The sequence below is a fragment of the Semicossyphus pulcher genome, unplaced genomic scaffold (genome assembly GCF_022749685.1).
Source record: "Semicossyphus pulcher isolate SPU_LCO1_2020_fin unplaced genomic scaffold, fSemPul1.0.p SCAF_21, whole genome shotgun sequence".
Classification (NCBI taxonomy): Eukaryota; Metazoa; Chordata; class Actinopteri; order Labriformes; family Labridae; genus Semicossyphus; species Semicossyphus pulcher.
The window spans coordinates 1783513-1807365 of NW_027211695.1; the positions used below are offsets into that span (position 1 = coordinate 1783513).

At 45.3% G+C, this 23853-nt stretch overlaps 1 protein-coding gene across 2 annotated transcripts in view; it reads left to right on the forward strand.

Moving 5' to 3' along the window:
* Positions 1-6853: 6853 nt before the first annotated feature.
* rap1gds1 (RAP1, GTP-GDP dissociation stimulator 1) overlaps positions 6854-23853 on the forward strand; it is a 31647-nt gene continuing 14647 nt past the window's right edge. The window contains exons 1-5 of one of the 2 annotated variants that reach the window (XM_069672125.1): positions 6854-7188; positions 11352-11459; positions 12955-13077; positions 16114-16239; positions 21257-21403. In XM_069672125.1, the coding sequence (XP_069528226.1) occupies positions 7185-7188; positions 11352-11459; positions 12955-13077; positions 16114-16239; positions 21257-21403 (508 nt within the window). In that variant the 5' untranslated portion in view covers positions 6854-7184. The remainder of the gene's footprint in view (positions 7189-11351; positions 11460-12954; positions 13078-16113; positions 16240-21256; positions 21404-23853) is intronic. The other variant, XM_069672126.1, reaches the window with a different exon arrangement.

The following is a 23853-nucleotide window of genomic DNA, read 5'->3' on the forward strand; positions in this document are numbered from 1 at the left end:
AGATAATTTAGATATTTTAATGTCATTTAAAAATCATATTGTTTCCTTTTTTATTGTTGATTAAATGTATAAAGTTGTTATTTTTACTGTTTTAAGTCCTTTTGAACAATAATTTGTGTTTGATACAAACGTTCTTTTTATTCTGATGGTTTCTAATAATTTTCTCTTGTTAACTTGTTTCATTGAACTTGTGTTGAAATGATTTCTCTTGTTTGTTAACGTGTCAGAGTGTAAATAAACAACATGCTGTAAATAAAACACCAATAAACACTTAAACTGAAGATCGACGCTGTGACAGAGTCATCATGTCTGCTGGGAGCGTTTCTGTTGCTCTGTGTGAGCGTGTCAGAATATCAATGTCACGATGACTCATCTGTTCTTCATGATTGATTCTGAGTGTCGATCTGTTGGATCAATAATATCAGAAGATCGACCTTAAATAACTTGTACTGATCAATGAAGGTGAGGTCTGTTGACGTGAAGCTGAAGATGTTTGTCAGGACTGATGTGACTTCAGGGGTTAACTGTCTCATGTGGGGGGGCAGTAATGTGACAGTCAGGATCACAGCTGCTGTGAAACACCAGAGGTCAGAGGTCATATACAACGACACACACAGCCGGAAGTGTTTGGGTGTCGGCCATGATGAGAGCGCTTCAAAAGGAGCTTCACTGCTTCCTTTATTGTCTCCTTTAGCAAAGGAAACACTCGTCATCCTTTAAGGAAGGACAGGAGAAAATCATGACCCACAATTCCTAGCGGCAGCACCTCTCGGCCGTCCGTGAAAACACGGCAGCAGCAGGTCTGAGTGCCATCTTTACAGGATCAAACAGTCGTGTTCATACAATCAAAGTTCAGATTCATGTGGATAAATATGAGAGGAGGCTGAGCAGTGTTCACACACACAGTCAGAGAAGTGATCTCCTGTTGGGACTCTGCTGCCATCTACTGGACCATCTTGGTACTAGTGTGTGAAACATGAGCTCTACTGCACCAATCAGTTTATTTCTGTGTTATTGTGAGACGTTGGTTTCTTAAAATGTAACTTTGAGTCCTGATACACAGAGTCACTTTGGATTTCTGGGTGTTTTATTAAAATCAACACAAAACCAGCTCAGTGGAAAACAGTGTGACACAAAGGCTTCTTGTTGTTTGGTTGACCTCCTCTCTCAGGGGCCCAAAGATGGTGGACGACACAAGAGGAGTCCTGCCCTGTGAAGTGGAAGAAAACAGGACGTAAATATGTTTGTTCTCTCTGGTTTAATGCAGCCTGCAGGATCAATCATTTGTAACTTAACCAACGTGAACATGAAAGCTGAAGGTTCACTCACTCACAGTCATTAATCTGCTGGTTCTCACGGAGTCGACCGAAACACAGACGAGATCTTCTCTGCAGCTCGTCCTGAGGTCTGCCGTCCGTCCTGACGGGTCCGCTCTGCAGTCAGCGCTCGTCTGAACCCTGCAGGAACGATGAGCTTCTGTACAGTAAGTGTGTAAAGAATAAGTACAATTAATCATCTATGCATATTAAATAAGAATTATTCAGGCGAACAGGAAACTGCTCTGTTGATGTTGACAGTAACTGTACCTGTGTCTGCAGGCCGGATGTGAGCATCACTCTGTCATCATGAAGCTCTGGATGTTCTGCATCTGCTGTCCTCATATCTGGTCTTGTTGCATGTTGTCCTGCGCAGGTAGCCGTAGCAGCTCAGGTGATGGAGTACCACAGAAGAAGAAAAGACAAAGAACGGTCAGAAAGACAAATAATCTTCATGTGCATGGATGATAAGGCGTCGCTTCCCCCGTCTTTGTAATAATGTTACATCAGAAGCTCACACTCACCTGGAGAGGGCTGAACCAGACGCTCACGCTCACCTCACCTTTTCCTCTTATCCTACCCGACCTCAGGCGGCCGAGTAGGATAAGAGGAGAGAGAAATAATGGTTAGTAAGATGAACAAACTCAGAGGAATAAAATGTATATGAATAAAGACAAACTAAAGTGACTGAATGAGAGATGAACAGGAGGATGTGTCAGAAGCTCGTACTCACCTTCTTCGTCCTCAGTGAACGGGAGCAGAGAGAGAGTGTTAGTAAGACAGTCTTTGAATGATTGAAAATGCAGTTATATATTATATATAGTGATATTATATCAGACTCAGAAGCTCAGACTTACCTTCTTTGTCCTTGTTGTAGGAATGGGAGCAGCTGCTCCAACATGTCCGAATGATGTCCAAAAGTCTTTGAGGTTCTTCTTCTTCTTCAGGTTTGTCCGTCTTCTTTCTTCTCATTCGGGAATGTGGAAGGGTCCTGTCCTGTTTCAGGCACGAGGTGTCGACAACCCCGCCAGACGCAAGGGCGACCTGAGGCATCACCGGTCCTGCCAGACGCAAAGACCGGCCCTCATGATCCAAGAAAAGCCGAGCAGCCGTTGTGCCAAAAAGAAAAGTTAGTCTGTAAAAGTCCTGGTGCAAGACGCTCCCTGGAAAGCTGACAGCCGACGCAAAGGCTCGACTTCAGGGTTAAAAAGGGTCCATCATCCCTGCAAACAAGAAATAAAGAAACATCCCAGTGCAAGACACTCGGGTTTTAGGAGCCCTACCAGACGCAGAGGCTCCTTTGGGGAAGGCTTGCCCTGCCAGACGCAAAGGGTCGACTTCAGGGTTAAAAAGGGTCCATCATCCCTGCAAACAAGAAATAAAGAAACATCCCAGTGCAAGACACTCGGGTTTTAGGAGCCCTACCAGACGCAGAGGCTCCTTTGGGGAAGGCTTGCCCTGCCAGACGCAAAGGCTCGACTTCAGGGTTAAAAAGGGTCCATCGTCCCTGCAAACAAGAAATAAAGAAAGATCCCGGTGCAAGACACTCGGGTTTTAGGAGCCCTGCCAGACGCAGAGGCTCATCCAGCCTCACCATACTTACCAGAGGTGGAGGAAGGAAAGATGACGCTGCACCAATCCTGCCAGAGGTTGTCTGATGTTTCAGAGGACTACAGAGTCAATCTGAGTCGCCCTCATCAGCCAACCTCGGCCTCTTGGCAGCAGCCTCCTCCTCCTCCTCCTCCTCCTCCTCCCACTCCCTGGGCCTCCTCATGGAAGAGTCAAGACCAGATGTTGATGGATATTCAGGGAACTCCTCCTCAGACCAACCGCTGTTCCATTCCTCGTCGTCTCTAGGAGGTGCATCCGGGAACATGGCACGCAGGGAATCATCATCACCATCACCATGCTCAGCAGGGTCCAGATCAGCGGGAGGGTAAGCAGGAGGGTAAGCAGGAGGGTAAGCATGAGGGTAAGCATGAGGGTAAGCATGAGGGTAAGCAGGGGGGTAAGCATGAGGGTAAGCATGAGGGTACGCAGGGGGGTAAGCAAGAGGGTAAGCAGGAGCAAAAGCAGGAGGGTAAGCAGGAGCAAAAACAGGAGGGTAAGCAGGATCAAAAGCAGGAGGGTAAGCAGGAGCAAAAGCAGGAGGGTAAGCATGAGGGTAAGCATGAGGGTACGCAGGGGGGTAAGCAAGAGGGTACGCAGGAGCAAAAGCAGGAGGGTAAGCAGGATCAAAAGCAGGAGGGTAAGCAGGAGCAAAAGCAGGAGGGTAAGCATGAGGGTAAGCAGGAGAGGGACTGAAAGGAAAAGCGTGAGGATATGGGAAAGGGAAGGCCGGAGCAGCGTAAGGTGGAGCATAAGGATACACCAAAGGAAAAGCGGTAGCAGCAGCAGGAGCAGCAGGAGCAGCAAGATCAGCGGGAGGAGCAGCAGGAGCAGCAGGAGCAGCAGGAGCAGCAGGAGCAGCAAGATCAGCGGGAGGAGCAGCAGGCTGAAAGGGACGACCTGAGGAAGACGTATCATAAAGTCACTTTCTGTAAATCTGTGAAATCGCCTGCAACAGGAGGCTGTTTCATTTTCTGGTTTGTTTTCATGACGACACAAACTGCAGCAACAAACTGCTAAAACCTTCGGATGCATGCTGTGAATAATAAGACCTGCAGACTGAGTTGGATGAACTCTAATGTGCCGACAATGACACAATGAGTCGATATTAAAGGCAAATAAAAAGCAGACACAGAAAACATATAAGACCTCAATCAGCTGCATAAAGATCATTAAAATTAGCGATACACACAAATAAATGTTTTGTGATGTGTTGTGAAAGGAAAAACAAGATTGCTAAAAAGCCTCACGGCAAAGGGTTTAATAATTATGTCTTATTAATTATAATTTAGTAAATATGTAATTAAAACGGGAAAAAATTACACTTATGTTAAACAAATCAAATATTTAAAACACTGAAGATGTAGCCAAAAAGTTGGATGTGTCACATAACTCTTTGCGTCATTACGCACGACAAAACGGACTTCTTGGCACTGCTCAGCACGTGCACATATTTGGCTACTCTCCCAGTTTATCAGTTGCAAATCATGCGCGTGGAGGAGACTGTGGACGCGCACAATCAATAATGACAAACCAATTTCGTCTTTTCCCCTCAGATAAAAGAAAAGAACGAACAAAACACATCTCAGAATATAAATAACGATTTAATTAACATTAACAATTTCACCGACAATAATATTATAGGTTTAAAGTCAAATTTCAAAAGATGCGGCCACAATCTTGGACGTGTCACAGAACTCCATGCGTCATTACGCACGACAAAACGAGTTACCTCGATTAAATTGTGCGCAATAAATAACAGAGCCTCACCAAAATATATACACAAATATATGTGCGTCTTAGCACGGCACACTAGCTGCTTAGATAGGGTCACAATTTATTAGATTTATGTCATGCGCGTGAAGGAGGCGGTGGATCCGCACAATATATGCATGACAAACCAATTTCGTCTTTTGCCCTCACATGAAAATACAACATGAACGAGCAAAACACTTCTCAGAATATGTTTAACGATTTAATTATTATAAATATAAATACATGTTAACAATAATAGCCTGCTAGTAAACTGTCCCCACAGAGCAGCGGTTTGTTTACGCCTGCGCGTTCTAACGTCCTGACACACGCTCCTTCGTCTCCATGGTGACAAGACAAATATGTTTTTATCATTGTTGGAAAATGGCCAAAGTCTCCATATGTTCCTAAAATCTTGACATTATATTTAGAAAATGTGATGCCCTCAAACACAAATATCAGAGTTTTAACTTTGACCTCTGAACTTTGATATTCCGCATATATCCCGGGAAATCCAGAATTAAAGAGTTAAACCTAAAACAGTGTTTACTTAACAGGCCAACAACCATAAACACTAAACACTCATTTTGTTCTGAATGTAACGTTTAAGACTTAAATAAATACATTTAAAATAACATTAAAAGATGTCTTACTAGCAAAGCTGGTGAGCCACCGTCTGATCCGGGTCAGCAGGCGATCCTCCACAGGGGGTCCGTCGGAAGCCATCTCTCCAGCAGGTACCGTAGGTAAGGTCTTCTTCTTCAGGTGTGTCTTGAGCTCAGGTGTCCGAGTGTTTGATCTCCAGGCGAAGGGTCAGGATTCACAAAGTTTCCACTTTCCAGCAGAGAGGTTTTGCAAACAGGTCAACTTGGGTCAAGCTCGAGTGCAAAAAGAGAGGTCACACAGATCTGACGCCCTAACGTGACCTCGGTCAAACGTCACCTCGTTCTGTTGCCATGGCTTTCACTGACGCGGGCGCGTGTAGGAAAACAAACTCACAGTGTCGTTTTATTTACACTTTTCTATCACTACTTTCCGATGTTTAATGAATATTAAGCAGTGCAATATTTCTTAAAACATCGTTGTGTTTCTAGACTAAACATACATGCCTAATGCAGAATGATAAGCGCTGCTGTTTGAGTGTTTTTAGTAGGCTATCCCACAGAGGAGAAATCTCGACTTTGCACACAGGATATCTTTCCATCAAGCTGGGAAATTTTCCATACACATTCATGATCTGCAGAGAATTAAATTTTAACAACCCCCCGACCTGTCCTTTAACACCACCCTTAGGTTAACTGTGACATTTTTACCCCCTCTAGGAATAGCAAAACCTTTTCATGTTTCTCATTTCACCCAGCACTTTAATAATATAGCCTGTGATGTACAATTTATGCTTCTAGGGGCTTTTTTCATTTTAATTTCAAATGAGTACTCCAGCCTGCTGCCATGTTTGTTTTAAGGCCTGCACCATGTAGCACCTGCATGTGTCCAAGAATTTCTGTAATCAGCAGCCTTCATCGGGGACTGTCCCCTTGCCAGACGTCGCTCTGACATCTCTCTGATAACGTTAACAGGAAGCGCACCATTAAACAAATGTTTGTAAATGTACTTAAAGAGTATTATTTCTTTTCCATTGTGAAAGTTCACCAACACCTGCAAATGCATTCACGTTACCTACGTAGGAGCCATATTCTGTTTATTGTTGGCATGTCATTATTTTGTTTAGATATATTTGTAGTATTAAGTTGCACACTTTAGTCAGCAGTAGATGCACCAGCGTGTGTGTATATAGGTGCATAGGTGACAGGAAGAGGTAGGCACGGCTCGGGGGAGCACAAACAGTTCTTACCAGACCAGCCACAAACCAACCACACCAGGATCAACCACTGCACAACAAAATTGGACCAAAAGAAGTCAGATTGTATAAAACTCCATGAATAAAGGAGCCTACTTATCACTTGATTTAATACCTCCGAAAACCATTTTGCTAATAACGTGAGAGTCAAGTAGATGATAAAGCAGGGTATGCTCTCGGGCTTCATCTATAATCTACCGTTCATGTGTAATTATGTAACTTCTTTAAAAGGTTTTATTTTGAAGGATATGACCGGAAGTCATACTTGTTCTCCCGTTCGGCGGACTTGACTGTGGCATGTCACACTGAGCCAGTCGTCCGAGGGAGCGCCAGCCAGCAGGTCTGACTGTCGGTGTGGATATGAGAGGAAGTCAGATGTGTTAACCGTGTATCAGCCGGTGTACAGGCCGCTGCACAGCAGCATCCATCTGAGCGGGACTGCCCGACCGCCCCGGAGGCTGCTGTCGCTAACTACCAACCGGCTAGCTAGCTAGCAAACCTCAACCCGCTAAATTCACCAGTTTAGGGCGGTTTAAGGGACGAACAGTGAGGGGAAAGCGTGGCCTCTGGCTAGTATCGTACGACTCGGTTCACAGCTGCCCTGGAGAGCTAAACACCCCTTTTTCTTTACGTAGCAACATCCTGCTGAGATGGGTGAGTAACACAGCCAGCTAGCTAACCAGCTGAGCCGAGCTAGCCCGCTAACGAGAACTGTTTTACATTCATTTTAACCACAAAATGTTATTTTTTATGAATGAAAACGCCCATAAACAGCCGTGTATTGTTGGTGATTTTTGTGTTGTTGCTTACAGTAATGCCACTAGCAAGTACCACTTTGTTTACATTCTCATTTGTATGTATTTTAACGTTAGTCATATAAAAAGCTGACTAGCTACACCGTGTGTACGTGCGCGTGCGTGTCAGCCTCAGTACTCGGGTGGGGTAGCTGCTTCCTTCACTCTCCATCCACTACCCGCTCTTATTGTCGTGATTTTATTTCCCTTTTTGCTGTGTTAGCTGTGAAAATATGATGTATTATTGTCTGATGTAATTCAGCTGGGACTGGAGATGCTAAATGAATGAAGCTACATCCCCTGAAATGGCAGAGCTGCTGATGGTGTACATGGCACTCCTCCATCTCCACAGCTGTTATGCAATAGGATCCAGCAGCCCACTTCGTGTTGCTGTTTATTCTGCACTGCTCTTTATAATGCCACTGTTTGTACTGACTATTGATTATAAACTCATCCTGGTTCATTCTCTGAATGTAATTAAATCAAATGCACATTAAAACATGCCTTAGATTTACAATCGATCCCATTTGTAAATCTGTGCACACATGAGGGCCTGGAAGACATCGAGAACAATCTTTATCTGACAGTTTAAGAGATATTACACAAGACCTAATCCCCTGCCGGATCGCTCATGTTGTCATTTGATGCCTCTCACAGGGGATGGATGTGCAACCAGGTCACTGCAACAGTGTCGGCAATCCTTATGCAATTTATCAGCACCTGGTTTGTAGGCACTGTGCTGTTATTGTAACCATTTCAGATAATTAAAATGAATCTTATTCTGTGCCTACGATCGATAAAATAAACGAGAAAGTAGTGTGTCAGCCTCCAGAGTAATTAGAGGCCATTCTGGACCCAACCCGACAGGTCAGTCCTAATCAGGTTTTGCTGAGACTGTGGACTGTGAGTAAAAATGCGGCCAAAAACCGAGCTGTAGATCATAAAGCACATGTACTGCACTTAATCTTTGTGCTTTTGAGACATTTATTAGTCAGCATTTAGCCTTGCTAATGTATATTTGCTCTGAATGTTGCATAAGACTTTAAAAAGGGTTTAGAATTCAGCTCCAGTGAAGAGGGCTCAGCTGTCAAACATGTCTGAGGCCGGAGACAATTTCATTCTACAGTCAGTCGTTGCATATTATATCATGAGGAAAAAGGCTGTTTAATATGTGTTTCTTTCACTGATTAATAACATGAATGTTGAACGGATTCAGAGCATCTGATGGATGGACGTACAGCAGTTACAAATCACTGGTTCGGTTTCTGCGGTGAATGTGGCAGACAGTGAAGCACGTTGATCATCTGTGGTCCTCATGATGGAGTGCAGAGAGAAAAATAAAACTCTTAAGGAGAGAAATACGGTGGCGGAGCTGGTCGTAAACTGAAGTCTGCCTCCATGTTTGTTTCTCCTGAAGTCACGTTTAGTCGAGGCGAGTATTTGTGAGATGCCAAGCGTGCAATCCGTCACGTCTGAGGTCCCTGTTTAAAATCAATTAAGAAATGATCATCTATTGTGCACCATCTGTAACAGCTGATTGATAAGGAGTTAGCTTGGAAGCTGCATCAGCTGTATGTTGCTGTTAGACGGCTGGTTTGCTGCACATCATCAGTCGTCATGTTTTTTTGAAAGGAACTTAAAGACCTGTGTTTTTTGTGTTGCATTCAGTTTTTAATTTGGCGTAATTTTATAGCCATAAAGTTTTTATCGTTGTTTTTACAATAGCTTCATGTCTGGTATTTATTTTGTCTCTTTTCATTTCTAATTTTTTGGGCCTTTTATGCTTCTGTTGAGAGGGAAAGTGGATAGAGTCGTAAACAGGGGCAGAGAGAGTGGAGATGGCACGAGGGGTGGGAGTCGAACCCGAGGCCGCCGCATCGAGGACTGTAGCCTCTGAACGGGACGCGCGATTTAACTGCTGAGCTAACCCGACGCCCCCTGGGGTCAATTTCTGTTCTTGTTCTGGCTGCATGTTTCGTAAAAGGTCGGGCTGCTCGATTACAGCAAAAACCATAATCACGATTACTTTGGTCAAGAGCAACCATTTATTTAACTTTCGTCTTCAAAAAGGGTCTTTCACAGTGTGTTTTCTTGAACTTCAAACATTATTCAGCCAAAAAACGTACAATTAAATTATAATACATAAAATGAATATTAAAATAAAGTCATGAGCAGCTCGGTGATTGAACTTTGAACCTTGCACAGTATTTGTTGCTGCTCCTCGTCAGACTCTTTGAAGCGTTTCCAAACAGCCGAATTACTTTTACCTTCTCTTGTTGGCCACAGGCTCTCTCTCTCCGTCACCTCGGCTCGGACTGAACTACACGCCGCCACAGCCTGGCGAGTGAGTGTGGGCGGGGGAAAGGTCACTGCTGAGGGAACGGGGTGCGCTGGGTTTATATCACAGGACAAAACGAGAGCGTCATTGCGAAACGGAGTGCGGCAAAACAATCCTTTTAAAACAATTTTTTTTGTGGAAGACAGATGACACCTGTATTTACAGAATGATTTCTGCATGTGAGAACAGAACTTCCCTGCAACTGTAGCTGCTGTTTCCAGACTTAGTAGAGACACAGTCACAGTTCAGGGAGCGTTTACACCTTTTCAACATCCGACAGGGACGTGTTCTCACACCACCTGTTGAGATGGTTTCTAAGTGGAGACAGAGAACAAAACATCAGAACCTTACAGTTTCATGTTAAAACATAGATTGCATTAGGAAGGTATAGTAGGGAGGATTTTTTCTTGCATTTTGTCAACAACACATTCAAACTGGGCCCCTCCTCGTGGGCTCTTTGTGTTCGAAATGCCGTACTACATGCTACATGCTACATGCTATATACTGCATACTGCGCGCGGCGGTCGTCTGTAGTATGGAGGAGCTTTTCAAATTCATGTTGCAGCATGCTACGCCAGGCGGAAGTAAACGGTAACCGCCGCTTCTTTAGCTATAGCGCCCCCTTCTGCTGGAATGCTGCTGCTGTCCGTCATTTCAACTGCCGCTGTGACGTTCCAGCGCTTTGCATTGTGGGATACAGCAGGCGAGGCAGACTGGTCCGATGCATACTGGAGATGTTCTCCGAGTCAGTACGACATCCGGGTATTTTTGGCGTACTGCACATTTAGCTTTTGTTTGCAGACTGCAGACCACATTTAGGCCACATCAGGACGTGCTGCTAGGATAGTATGGCATTGCAAGTTAGCCATTAGACTTTTAAAGGGCCAGTTCGCCGATTTTCAACCTCAGTGCTATCATGCTATCAAGGGGAGCTGATGCCATTATGGTAGGAAAATAAGCAATTTGGCTCTGTGCCTTTTGGAGGACGCTATCCTCTTCTCCACTGGGCCCTGGAAAACCTCCGCCAGACTACGCCAAACACGTCAGGGAGCTTTTTAAAATACATTTCCTCATTCTAGGACGCCCGCCTCCGACGTCATGTCTCGTTCAGTATCGTCAGGTTTGAAATGTAGACTGCAGACCTGAAGATGATCCGCCGGTATATTCTCGTCGTGTTTCATATTCTGTCTCGCTCTGAGCCGTCGCCTGTAGAGAAAACGGTCATATTTAACTCCAACGTCTCTCGCTGGGCCGCTCCTTTCAGAGGGAGGGGCGCAATGCATGCTGGGTGTTGTAGGAATGTAGAATGGCCGACACCACGAGCTGTTTGTACGACTGTCTCCAGCTTTGACTGACAGCGGCTTTTTCCATCAAAGGTGTGTCAAATGTCAGGATATTCTCTTCTTCTCCCTTGCGTGTCTCTCGTTGGAAGTTATCCCAGCACACATTGGATCAGTTGCCGGTCCATCACAGGGCTACCAAAGACACTGGAGTGTTATTTTTGCCAGTATTACACACCTCTTTCACACCAGGAGGAAACTTCTCACAAATTCAGTGCCAGTAAAATCCAGGGCGTCGCGAACGAGACGCACATACCAGCCAAAATTTCATGTCTCGCTCTCCCTTTGACGTTTTCATCTTCCTGAATTTAAACCGTTTTGTAAATGTTTTCTTCCTGTTCTCAGATAATCTGAGTGAAGCCCTGGAGAAGCTGAAGCTAGCGTCTTCAGACAGCGCCACAGACAGCGTGGAGAGCTGCCTGGACTGCCTGCTGAAAGCTCTCGCCAACAACAGTGAGTGAAGTCTGATTAACATCCATCATGATCCAAGTCTCAAAGGCATGTCTTGATCAAGTGTTTTTCTGCCCTCTGTCTTGATCCGAGTTATTTAATAGTGTTAACCTGCAGATCCGAGTCCTGGTCCAACACGACACCAATAACGCATGAGTCTATAGAGGAATAGAGCTTAAACACAAAGTACAGTCGAAATTAACTGCAATGTTATAAACTTTGTCGCTGGACGTGCGGCTGTGAGGTAAATTACCTGCAACATGTCAATCTGCTACTTGATGGCTGCTTCGTGCAAAAGGAGCGCTCACCATTTTCTCGTTCTCCTTCACTAATCTGCAACAAAAGTCCGTCAGCTCTTCACCCGCATTGCCGTGATCAGTTCGCATTCGTTTTAAAAATCTGACATGCCTGAACGTTTCGATACCGATATATTAGGCACATGAGAGCATCACGTCTCCGCTGCAGTGGAATTGATATCATGCCTACTCCTACGCCTGGATCCCTCAGGATCCGTGTCCGGCGCGTTCCGTCTGCGCCGCGTTTCTGGTCCGTCAGACGGTGCGAGCCCTCGCCCACAGGCAGCGTGTCTGGTCCGCAGCGCAGCGGAGCGCTGGCCCAAGCGGCTGGACACGCGATGACATCAGCGTTAAACAGAGCGACACACAAACAACCGTTCAGTTTGCTCCTCCGAGGTTGATTCTCGGCTCATTTGGAGATTGTTCAGTGATTTTGGTGCTTCTACCAAGGCTGAGTACACTTCTTAATTAAACGTGTCCTTTATCAAGATCTCAGTGTGTTGTTGTGAAAACGGAAAAAAAACGGGAGTCTGTACCGGTCTGAACATGGTGTTTTATTTTGAAATGACCGGATGCTGTATGCTGCTTTCATGTGTGACTTCCTGTTTGGAACGATCTGCTCTGTTCAGCTTGACGCGTGTTTGAAACGGCCTCCGTCAAAAACAGACCCGGGCGCGTATCTTTAGCGAAGAGACGCTTCCGGGCGCGATCGACTCCGGAGTCTGAAAAAAAGTGGTATCGGTGCATCCCTGTATGTAAGATTTTCTTTCAAATAAAACTGTAATATTCACACAACTTTAACCGGCTTGGATGATGAGATTCGGCCCCTCCTCGCATGTTGCTGTCCGTTTCGTAATCATTGAAAAACTGCCACACCGCCGGCATCTTGCACCCTTCTTCACGCCTGACGGAAGAGGCGTGGTGCAGGCAGTGTGCACTCACACTCGCGTCGAGCTTTTTCAGGGAATCATCGAGCATTTAGGCAGAATTAAAGCGTTGGTTCATTGGCTGCAGAAAAATTACATATCTGCAGATAACGTGCCGATAATCTCGTGCATCCCTACGATAAACAAACAAGTTAGCTGTTAATCCAGTCCATTTAAAAAGTACAAATAAATAAATATTGAATGGCTATATGGATTTTAGGTTATATAGGTTCCTTCTTAATGTGATTGACATCATTCTTTGTTTCCCTACCACAGACACCGAGGCCAGCATGAAGATCCAGGAGATGGCCATCCTCCCCCTTCTCCCCGGCCTGCTAAAGCCCCAGAATTCTTGCACCCCGAAAGTAGCCAACATCATCGCTGAGGTGGCCAAAAACGGTGAGCTTCCTGTTCCTCCACTCGTCAGTATTCGGTTTGTGCGCTCCCTCCTGCTCTCATCCTTTTACATTTTACATGTGTTCTCCGTTAATGCGGGACAATGAAGGAGCCTTTTTAGTCGCAGATATATCAGTAATTTAAAGAGTTTCACGTTTGATTGACGTGCCTCTCAGACCTCGGCTCGTTTCAGCAGCCCTGCTCGGCGTCTCAGAGCTAAGCTGTCACTGACTGAGCCGTTATTGTGCAAGGACTCAAACCTTGCATAACTGCTGTGTCAGAGAGCTTCCATTTCCATAATGCCTCAGTGAGAGCGCAGGAGAAGCTTTTAGAGGCGAAAAAAGCAGACGCGAATGGAACTTGGGGAAGAAAAGGTTTGGGATAATGAATGGGTTCTTAGCAGCTTGCAAGACTGCAGCTAATGATCACTCCCCAGCAGTTTGCCAAGCTTGGCAGCGACCCGCTGGCATTTATCTGTCACCGCTTCCGGAAATGTCTGCAAGCAGCCAAGTGACTGCTGGGCTAAAGACGACCGCCTTTCTGTCTGACAGTTTGAACCGACTCGTTTGTCTAAAGCGGCACCAGGCGAGATTTAAAACCCCTTCGTGTAATCAGCGCAGGCGTCACAATAAAAGAGAACCTTAAACGCAGGTAATCCAACATGGCCGCCTAAATCAGGACGGTGTGACAGTTCGGTCATGTTTACATACTGTTTCTCATTTTATACCATTTGTAACTTTTGTCATAAAGCATCACAGATTAACTGGGGGGGGGTAACTATCAGGATGCAACAGTTAGGGGAGCAGGAAAATGACTTTCTTTCCTCATTTCCCATTCTATCCAGTATCCTGTCATTAAAGGCAACAAAGCCCAATATTTAAAAAAATATAAACCATTAAAGCTAGAGCAGGGGTCAACCTTTCTCATGTGAGAGCTACTTTGAAAAAAAGAAAGTGGCCAAGAGCTTCTGTGGCGCCCCCTGCTGATTCTTTTGTCCGCTGAAACGTTGGTACCACACATGAGGCACACACACTCCCCGTTGAAGTAGCATGTTTTCTGCTTTTTCTTTGCGTGGCCACCTGCGTCGTCCATCATAAATACGGCTAAACAGGCTAACAGCACCGAACTCCTCGCTTTAGCTCCACTGGCATACAGCATAACTGACCCTTCTGTGTGGAGTCTGCATGTTCTCCCCGTGCATGCGTGGGTTCCCTCCGGGGTCTCCGGCTTCCTCCCACAGTCCAAAGACATGCTCGTTAGGTTCATTGGTGACTCTATAATTGCCCGTAGGTGTGAGTGCGGAAGGTTGTCTGTCTCTATGTGTCAGCCCTGTGATTGACTGGCGACCAGTCCAATAACAGCTGGGATAGGCTCCACCCCCCTGCGACCCTGAACAGGATACGCGGTGCAGAGAATGGATGGATGGATGGTTAGGTTCAGACGTTGACAAACTTGCATCACCGTTTGTTACTGACAGCTGATCGGCCTATCCTAGTATTTTGTATTGGAGGGGGCGGGACATCTGTGTATTTGATTGAAGTGGGAAGAGGCTTTCAAGGTGCATTTATTGTCTGTCTCTTCCAGCAACTGTTAGCTCGCGAGCTAACAGTTGGAGACCCCTGAGCTAGAGCACGACCTACATGATCTTAAGGTTTCATGGAGTTTTTAGGGATATGAACCATTTAAAGAAACTCTACATCACAATAAGCAACAATCCCAGTGTGGACTCTCTCTCTGTCGAAACTATCAAAAGACTTTTGCTCATTAAAACGAGAATACCTAAAAAAATCATCATGGCCAAAATGACTATCACGATTTTTAAAAAATTTTTATTGTACTTTCACATTTAAATAAACAGATCAACACTTTAAAGCTGTGTCTCAATCATGGGCGGCAGCCTTCGAAGGAGGCGGTCCACGGAGGATGCTCATAGCCTGGGTAGACGTTAAAGCCGAACTGAAATGAGATGGTCTGCGTTACCAAATGCTGCTCCTGTCGCCTAGCAACAGGTAGCTAGCGGGCTAACGAACTAGCATAACTAACACAGCGTAAATTAACCTATTATTTTAAGGATAATTAGTGTCAAGGACCCTTTCGTTTTCTTAAACATGTGTAACGCTAGCTATTCGACTGAGTTGAAACCAAAAACTTTTACATTTTAAAGTGTATTCCTCGGCCGTTTAAAAGTCAGCCATCTCGTTTGAATTTCCACGCAATGCATCTCGGGACACGGTGGGCCGAGAAGGATGCACACAATGGATCCTTCGCAGCCGGGTTAACGGAGGACGCATTTGTCGGCCGCGTCTGGAGGAGCCTTCGAATTGGGACACGTCTCTGTGGCGCAATCGGTCTTCAAATACGGCCTTCGAGGGCTGCAGCCCCTGGATTGGGACACAGCTTCAGTTCCATTTTTTTTATTAACAGCTGTAACTACGGCAACCACAGACGCATTCGGCTCAAAGTCACCAGTTAACATGGTCACTCTTTGAACTGAAACACCGCTCTCTACTCAAGGTCGGCGTTCATCACATGACATGCCGGCTCCCCCGCAAGCGAAGCCCAAACCTCTCCATCGCCCCCTGTGGGAGCGGCTGTTAGTTTAGGGAGCGCTTGCCGAGCATTTTAAACGTCAATATCACCGCCAGTCAGGTTTATTTAATCGTGCGAATCATTTGTAGCCGTAGCTCAGAGTTCACTTAACGTCTGAGAAATATTTAATTCAGGTTTCTACTTTCATGAAAAAACATGGCACAGTGTATTATTCTTTTTACATAACCTTGCAGCCTAAGTTATAAAGATTCTAGGGACATTAATCACATCATAACAAACGTGTCAGTTTTTGGTATTTGTACCTGTTGATTTGCAATTTCTGTGTTTATCCAAGACCCGGCATATCTTGATCGTATCGTCCTCTACATTCGCTACAGAAACTATATTTAGGTTGGATGTATAATGTGATGCAGTTTGCTGCTCTTGACTTCTTTAAACAAAGTAAACTTTTTATACTGACCTGTTTTCCAACACATTTGTCTCCCTCAGAGTTCATGCGGAGTCCCTGTGTGGAGGCCGGCCTCATCCCTCCTCTAATTCAGCTGTTAAACTCCAGCGATCAGGAGGTTTTACTGCAGACCGGCAGAGCTCTCGGCAACATCTGTTACGACAGCCGTAAGTAGGAGTTTGCTTTTCTGAGGGAACACTGAATCCCTCATGAGCCTTGTCATCGCCATCACAGAGCTAATGGAAGATAAGTCATAAAAATGATGCTGCTGTCAGGCTGCAGGAGGCTTTGATCTTCAGTACTGTGTTTCAGAGACATAAACCTTTCACACGGTTAGAGCGCTGCATGCTGGGAAATACTGCAGTCACATGGAGGGCACTACAACTGTTAGTTGTGGACACTTCTGTATTACTAGAGTCTTCATTAAAGTTACATACACAGTAACTTTACAGCGAGGAGGTCTCCTGTAGAGGTCTTCACAGTTCCAACATTTCATTAAACACAAGTTTTCTGGTATCCATGTGGTGTTGATAAAAACAGCGACGCTAATCCACTCGTTATTTCAGATTAAAAGTCCACCTGCCGTCACGCAGACGGATGACAAACGTAGAAACGTAGTAGAGAGTGGGGGATGACATGCACCAAATGATCGGCAGACCGGGAGTCGAACCTGCGATCAGTGCGACGAGGACTGTAGCCTCTGTACATGGGGCGCCCGCTCTACCACCTGAGCCAGGAAGGTATCCATCTTTACCGGCTTTGGCTTCAACTTTTCTCTGAGCCTGCAGTCACGTGACGCGTCGCTCGACTCGTTGTTGCTCTTTCTTTTACCTCACGTTCTCATGCGAGTTACACTTTATTTGTTGCTAAAGTTAAAATACACACACAGACACACACAGCACTTAAATCATGAACCCTTTCCAGTCACAGCCGGGTCCTCCCGGATCCATTCAGGTATGACACATAATGTTGAACAGACCCGGAACTGAGGACTACAGAACGAGTCCCGACCCATCCTGCAGCCTTTGTCATTCTACATTGGACCAAGCAACGTCGGCGTAACGCCGCCCCAGTGCCTGTTTTTACAGCGTTCCGGCGTTGCGGAAGCAAAATGTGCGCACGGTGTAAACAAACAGCTGTTCGGCCCACAGCTCCGCTGTTTACACTGACGCCGTTTAGCCTCTGTTACTACCTCTGAGAGGCGGAACGACTTCGCCACACCAATCCGCCTCCGTGCGTTCTACACAGCAGACGGAACGTAACAGAGGCGTAATAATCCCGCCTTGAACTGGCCGTGTAAAAGGGGCTTAGGTGACGATAATTCTTCTTGTTTTATAACCACAGCGAAGTGACTGAAAACACAGAGACAGAAGTCAGCACACGTCCAGCGAGTTGGTGTGATTCATGCTCAAGAGACAAATCCAGTTTGACTGATACATTCAGTCGGATGCAGCCCTAATTTAGACTCACAGGCTTTTTAAACTTTTACATTAAAATAACAAAAGTACAAAACAGGTCCCTGATAATGAAGCAAAACTTGTGTCAGTGTTGACGTGTTTTCTGTCACTGCTGATTTGTGTGGGGGCGGTGGCTCAGGAGGTAATGCGAGTCATCCACTCATTGGAAGTCCGGCGGTTGGATCCCCCGCTCCTCCAGATCGCATGTCGAAGTGTTCTAGGTCAAGAAGCTAAACCTTACATTTCTGTGTGTGTGTGTGTGTGTGTGTGTGTGTGTGTGTGTGTGTGTGTGTGTGTGTGTGTGTGTGTGTGTGTGTGTGTGTGTGTGTGTGTGTGTGTGTGTGTGTGTGTGTGTGTGTAAAAGGGGTGTAAATTGTAAATGGTAGATGGACTGCCCTTGTATAGCGCTTTTCTAGTCTTCTGACCACTCAATGCAAGCAGTGCCTATCATTCATGCACACTCATACACCGACGGCCCCCCGACCTTCCGCTTGAGAGTCGACCGTCTCTACCCCTGAGCCACAGCCGCTTCGTAGCGCTTTGAGACTAGAAAGGTGGTATTAAGGTAGAGTCGATATAATCCCATCGACAGGATCATTTACAGATCAATAACCGCGCAAATGTGTTGCACATAATGAGCTCTCAGTTTCAACCCTCAGGTGCATGCTTATTTGCTGCTAAAAGGCTTCAAATGACATAAAACCCAACAAAAGCTTGACCTATTACTCTTAATGCACTTTTAGTAAACACATGGGTGCAACAGAAACAACACGCACATCAACTCAAGTAAACTAAAGGAATAAAAAGACAGCAGAGAGAAACTGATAATAAGAAGCGTGTGTTTGGAAACGCCTCACTCTGCACCTCCGAGACTCTCAGAAACTTCATTAGAGAAGGAACCAGCGGAGGGTTTGAGTTCTGACCTCGGGGAGCAGCAGCAGAGTTTAAGCCTGAACCAGCCGCCGGCTTCGGAGGCTTTAATCACAGCTGTCAGTTCTGGTGCATGGTTTTCTCCTCTTGTTGAAAAGCTGGGCATGTTTGGAATCTGGTGGGAAGTGACATTTGTCTGAGTGCAGGGGGGTCTCAGTGAGCTGGCATGGCTTTATGAAGGACGCACCGGGAGTGTGGAGAAGCAGCTGCTCGCCACCTTAAAGAAACACGCTGCCTCAGTTGCTCCAGTAGAACAGATGAGACTTGTGCTCGCTGTACTCACATTAAATAACATAACGACTTATAATAATAGTTTAGTTTGTATAGTGTGTGCAGAGCAACCATAGGACCCAAACAGCACACCGCACACTAACAGATTCATTCACCAACAACGAGAGACGACTCTCACAGCTCTGGACAGCTGGCCAAACGAGACTTTAGAGTAAACAAACATGGCGGACGACGGGCAGGAAGAATTTGCGATGGACTTTCTACTGAAAATTCACAAAGGTGGAGAATGGATTGGAGACGGCGTGAACGAAGGTTTCTGCTGCCATGGCTGCGGTTGTTGTGCTTCCTCCTTCAGTCAGGTTACCTCCCAATCGTTTGGTTCCACGTGACGATCCACAGAAAGCGTGCTCGGCCGTCCTCGGGCTTCATAAATATATATATATATTTTAAAGATTATTTTTGGGGCTTTTTGCCTTTAATTGATTGGACAGCTGAAGATAGACAGGAAATGTTGGGAGGAGAGAGTGGGGGACGACACGCACCAAGTGATCAGTGCGACGAGGACTGCAGCCTCCCCGCTCCACCAACTGAGCCAAACCAGAAATATGTGCGGCCACGACGTTCTTCCCGAGCAGATTGGGGGAAGTAAAATCGATCTTAACGTCCCTCACACCACAGGAACATCTGGGGAGATCATCTTAAGAACCATCAAACAATCACTTTGCTGACTTTTGTCTGAAGGAGGGAATCAGGAATCGACGCCTACACCTCCGCACAACCTCGCAGGAAGGTACAAGCTTTAGTTTTTATAGCCGAAGTCGCGCTTCTCCTTCATCCTGCCGTCTGTGTGCTCCGCCCTCCGTCACACCTGCAGCTCTCACACAGCAGCGACACAGCGGACTGTTCTCGTTCACAGACGTTTTGTGAAGGCCCTTTCACATCTCATAAAGATGCACAAGTTACGATAGCGTCTGTTGCAGAGCAGAAAGACGGCCGTGTCATCTTGGTGTTTTCTAGACGAATCTTGTTGCTCTGTCCAGTGGAGTTCAGAGACTGTCAATGAGGAGGTCCGTTAGAACACCTTCAAGAGACACTCCTGCTTTCCCTTTATTTGCTCAACCGTTTGGGTAAAAGTAAAGAGGGTAAGTGTGTAATTAGGTGTTCAAACCGTCAAGTTTTCATTGATTCATTTGTAAACACAAACACCTGTATTGGCCTGGTGCGCTCAGAGGTCGTTTGTACTCTTGAGTACTCTTTGGTGGACATCATTTGGTGTTTAGGGGTTGTAATATTTCTCTAACGGCCAATATGATTTTGTACCATGTGCTTGTATGTCTTTAGAGCTGTTGGATTTGCTGTTTACCAATGTCCTTGGGTCCAAAACCAACTTATCTCTGACAAACACCAACTTTAAAGTGTAATTCTCAAACCTTTACATCACGAACAAAGTGCTCAAAAAACTCAAATTGGCCTCAGTTATAAACACATTTAAAAAACCACTTCTCTTTGGCAGGTAGCTAGGAGCTAGCTTTAGCTAATTCAAGCTCTTGCTGGTCGTTTGAGTCTCCTTTGTTCTACTCAAAACCAGTGCTGCGTTTACATGAATCCAGGTGGACGGCAGATGGTAAACAACTTCTGGACAGCGCTGGGAAACAGAAGTTTGATGGATTGGCACAATAGTGAAACCATAAGCTTCTTGTTGTCCAGTTCACCTGTGATTTGTCCTTCTGTGATAAAGCTAACAGTTATATTTCCACCTTCAGGCGTCACCTTATTTTCTGATCCTGCCCTCGTCCACTTAAACCAGATCTGCCTTTCCTTCTGCTGTCTGCCTGAGTCCATGTAGATACACCTTTACATTAAACACATGTCTGAATCAGCATCAACAGCCTCTTCATGTCAACAGGAAATATCGTGCACATGGCTTTGACTTGTTGCTGAGGCGTGGCACGCGGCCACGAGTATCAGGCGCACTGATACTGAGAGGGCTGACTCATGTGACGCTTTCTTTGGCAGCTCGTCTACCAGACAAAGCCCCCCCGGAGAGACAGGCTGTGCATTCACTGCCTCTGGGAGGTGAAATATACCGGCCTTTAAAGGAGTTAGTCCTGGAAGTGGACGCAGAACACAAAGGCTTGATAAAATGTGCAGAGTTTTGACTTTACTCTGTTGCTACGCGTTTTCTTTAAAGAAACGATGTAAGACAAGGTTTGAATTATGTCCACAGATGTCAGTTGTGGCATTAAATACATCCGTCTCTGGTTTCTTATGAGGATTTGAATAATAAAAAGCCTCTGTTACACGGACTATGAGCCTTATTTTTCTCCACACGTGGCCTAAACTTGAATTTGCTTTATGTTACAGACTTGTGGTCATAATTATTTCCTTTACACTTATTTTATTCAGCATTGTAACTGGTTTTATAGCCCTAGTTTGCATTGATTTGTATGTTTTCTACTGTTTACTTAACATTGCTTTCATGTGCATTTTTTGTTTTACTTTGGTTTCTTTACTTTTCTTCCGTTGCTTTGTGGTTGATTTGTGTCCTGGCCTCTTTGTTTTGCAGATGAGGGCAGGAGTGCAGTTGACCTGGCAGGAGGGGCTCAGATAGTAGCTGATCACATTAAATCCCTCTACCAAAATACTGAGCCGGAAAATGAGAAGCTCTTGACTGTCTTTTGTGGCATGCTGATGAACTATAGCAATGATAATGGTAATGACCATCTTCCCCCCAAGAACAACTGTTGACTAATCTCCACTAATCAGCGGATGTTCTCTTTCTTGCACACAGATGATGTCACATTATTTTCCTTTCATTTATCTGTTGGGTTTCACTGACGCAGAGGATTCTGGGCTTTTCTTTCTTGACCTTTCACCTGATCTTTCCACCATGCTTTCTGTTGCTTTTACACCTTCACGTCTGAGGTAATCCGCAGTTATTCGTATTAGCTCAGCTTTCATATTCGCTCTGACTTCCCCCCTTTACCTTGGATCAGTAGGTTTGTCTTGTTTTTAGACTCAGCAGGTAGAAGCATTAGCGAGATCCTGCCTGTGTTTTGTAGCCGTGTTAAAACCTAGGCTGTAGGGATGGCAGTATACGTAGTTGTGTTCGTCTGATTTAGACTGAAATATCTCAACAACTATTGGATGGATTGCCATGACATTTGGTACACCCATTGGTTTCCCATCCAGGTTGATTTGTAATAACTTTGGTGATCATCTGACTAATCCTCTAGCGCCACCATCAGGTCAAAAGTCTGTCAAAGGCGACTACAGTAAGCACTATCTGCTAACCTAGACTGAATAGTTTTAAGGTGTTAAGGGCCTTGATTTTTTGTATTAAAGGTTCACTATCTTGTTTTTTTGGGAGCAGGAAGTGACCTTATTTGGACAAGAGGGTGGAGCTGGAAAGAATCAAGGGTTGCTAAAACATAAGGTTATGCTGGTGCTAAATGGTTAGCAAGTGTTTAGTGCTTTGTGCAGCCTTAATTTTTGGCTAGCATAAAAACAAGCTTTTAGCAAAACGAACTTGCATTAAAACGTGAAGTCGACTCCTCAGAGCGTCTTTAAGTACAACCCAACGCTGAACGACAATAGCTGTGTCCCAATTCAGGGGCTGCAGCCTTCGGATGCCGTATTTGAAGGCCGGTTGCGTCACAGAAGCACATCGAAGGCTGTCCCAATTCGAAGGCTCCTTTCAGATGCGGCCAACAAATGCGTCCTCCTTCTCCCGGGCCGCCAAACAAATGATCGGAATCATCTTTGAAATAAAATGTACGTTAGTTATGCTAGCTAGTTAGCCCACTAGCTACCTGTTGCTAGGCGACAGGAGCGGCGTTTGGTGACGCAAGGGTAGACCAGACCCTCTCATTTCAGTTCAGCTTTAACGGTCTACGCCGGCTATGAATGAGGCATCCTCCGTAGCCGCTGCAGCCCCTGGACTGGGACACAGCTAATATTCAGGTTGCCGTGGTAGCGACTTGTCAATCACAGGTAGCCGCGTCGTCAAGCATATCCCGCTTTATCGTCAGCTCTGTTCACATACAGCAATCTTTCTCTTCCACATTTCTCCATCATCGTTATGTATCTGCATTTCTAAGTGATTCAGTGTACTGTGATATTTGCACGATCGACTGTTTTTGCCTGTTTTTAAAAGCCCAGAAAAGTGAATTTGCTCTTGGCTGCGTCCCTGCCTGCCTCTTGTACTCTGGAGTCTGCTACACTTTGTGTCTCTGTGATAACGAGGCTTGTTGAGCGCAGAGAGAATGTGATCTGACAGACTCAGACCTCCTGCCAAGGTGTTTTTGGCACTCGACCATGATCGGATCCGTGTGGCTGATTGATGGGAGATTTTGGGCTTTGCTGACAGAATGGATGAGTTTTTTTTTTTTGGGGGCTTCCTGCAGCTTTCAGCAGCTTTCAGCATCCAGCTGACTCTTCATATCTAGTTAATGTTGTGACAACTCCCCACCTACTCACACTGAATCAACTTCATCAGCTAAAAGGAATCCCTTAGGGAACAGACACAAGATATTACAGTGACAACCGCGGTATTTGTACAAGAGCTGATTAATCCATTAGTCATATATTTAATTGGGGATACAGCTGGATTAATGGGCTAAAGGGACTTTCTTTGTGATAGTCTAGAAAGGATGAATATACCATTGAGTTTAATGGTGACACAAAAAAGCCTTAAATCGCTCTCTTCAACACCACCAGACTCCATTGAAAAAAACAGTAATTTTGCTTTGCATAAAACGCCATTTGCTCTTCCACTGCTGCCTAAATCAGTTAGTTTTTTGTGTTGGTGTGAAACACAAACATTGAACTTACCATTAAAAACATAAAAGTCACACAGTTACACAAACAAACCAAACGGTAGAGGCTGCCGTAACTCCGTGTTAAAGAAAGCAAAAATACTGTTTTTGTGAATGGAGTCTGGTGTGTCTGCAGAGAGCGATGTAACGTCAGACAAACAGGTCTATCTCTGTAGGGATCCTTTCTGTCATGTTGTCACACACTTAGAATAACAACCTGTCAGTGGAAACAACTTTTAGAGGACGTATTTGATCTGTTTTGTGTCATCAACCCTTTCTTCTGATTTTCCATTCCATCTCATTTTGTTGTGAAATGTTCTGTCGGGGCTTTTTTGATGTTTAAGCA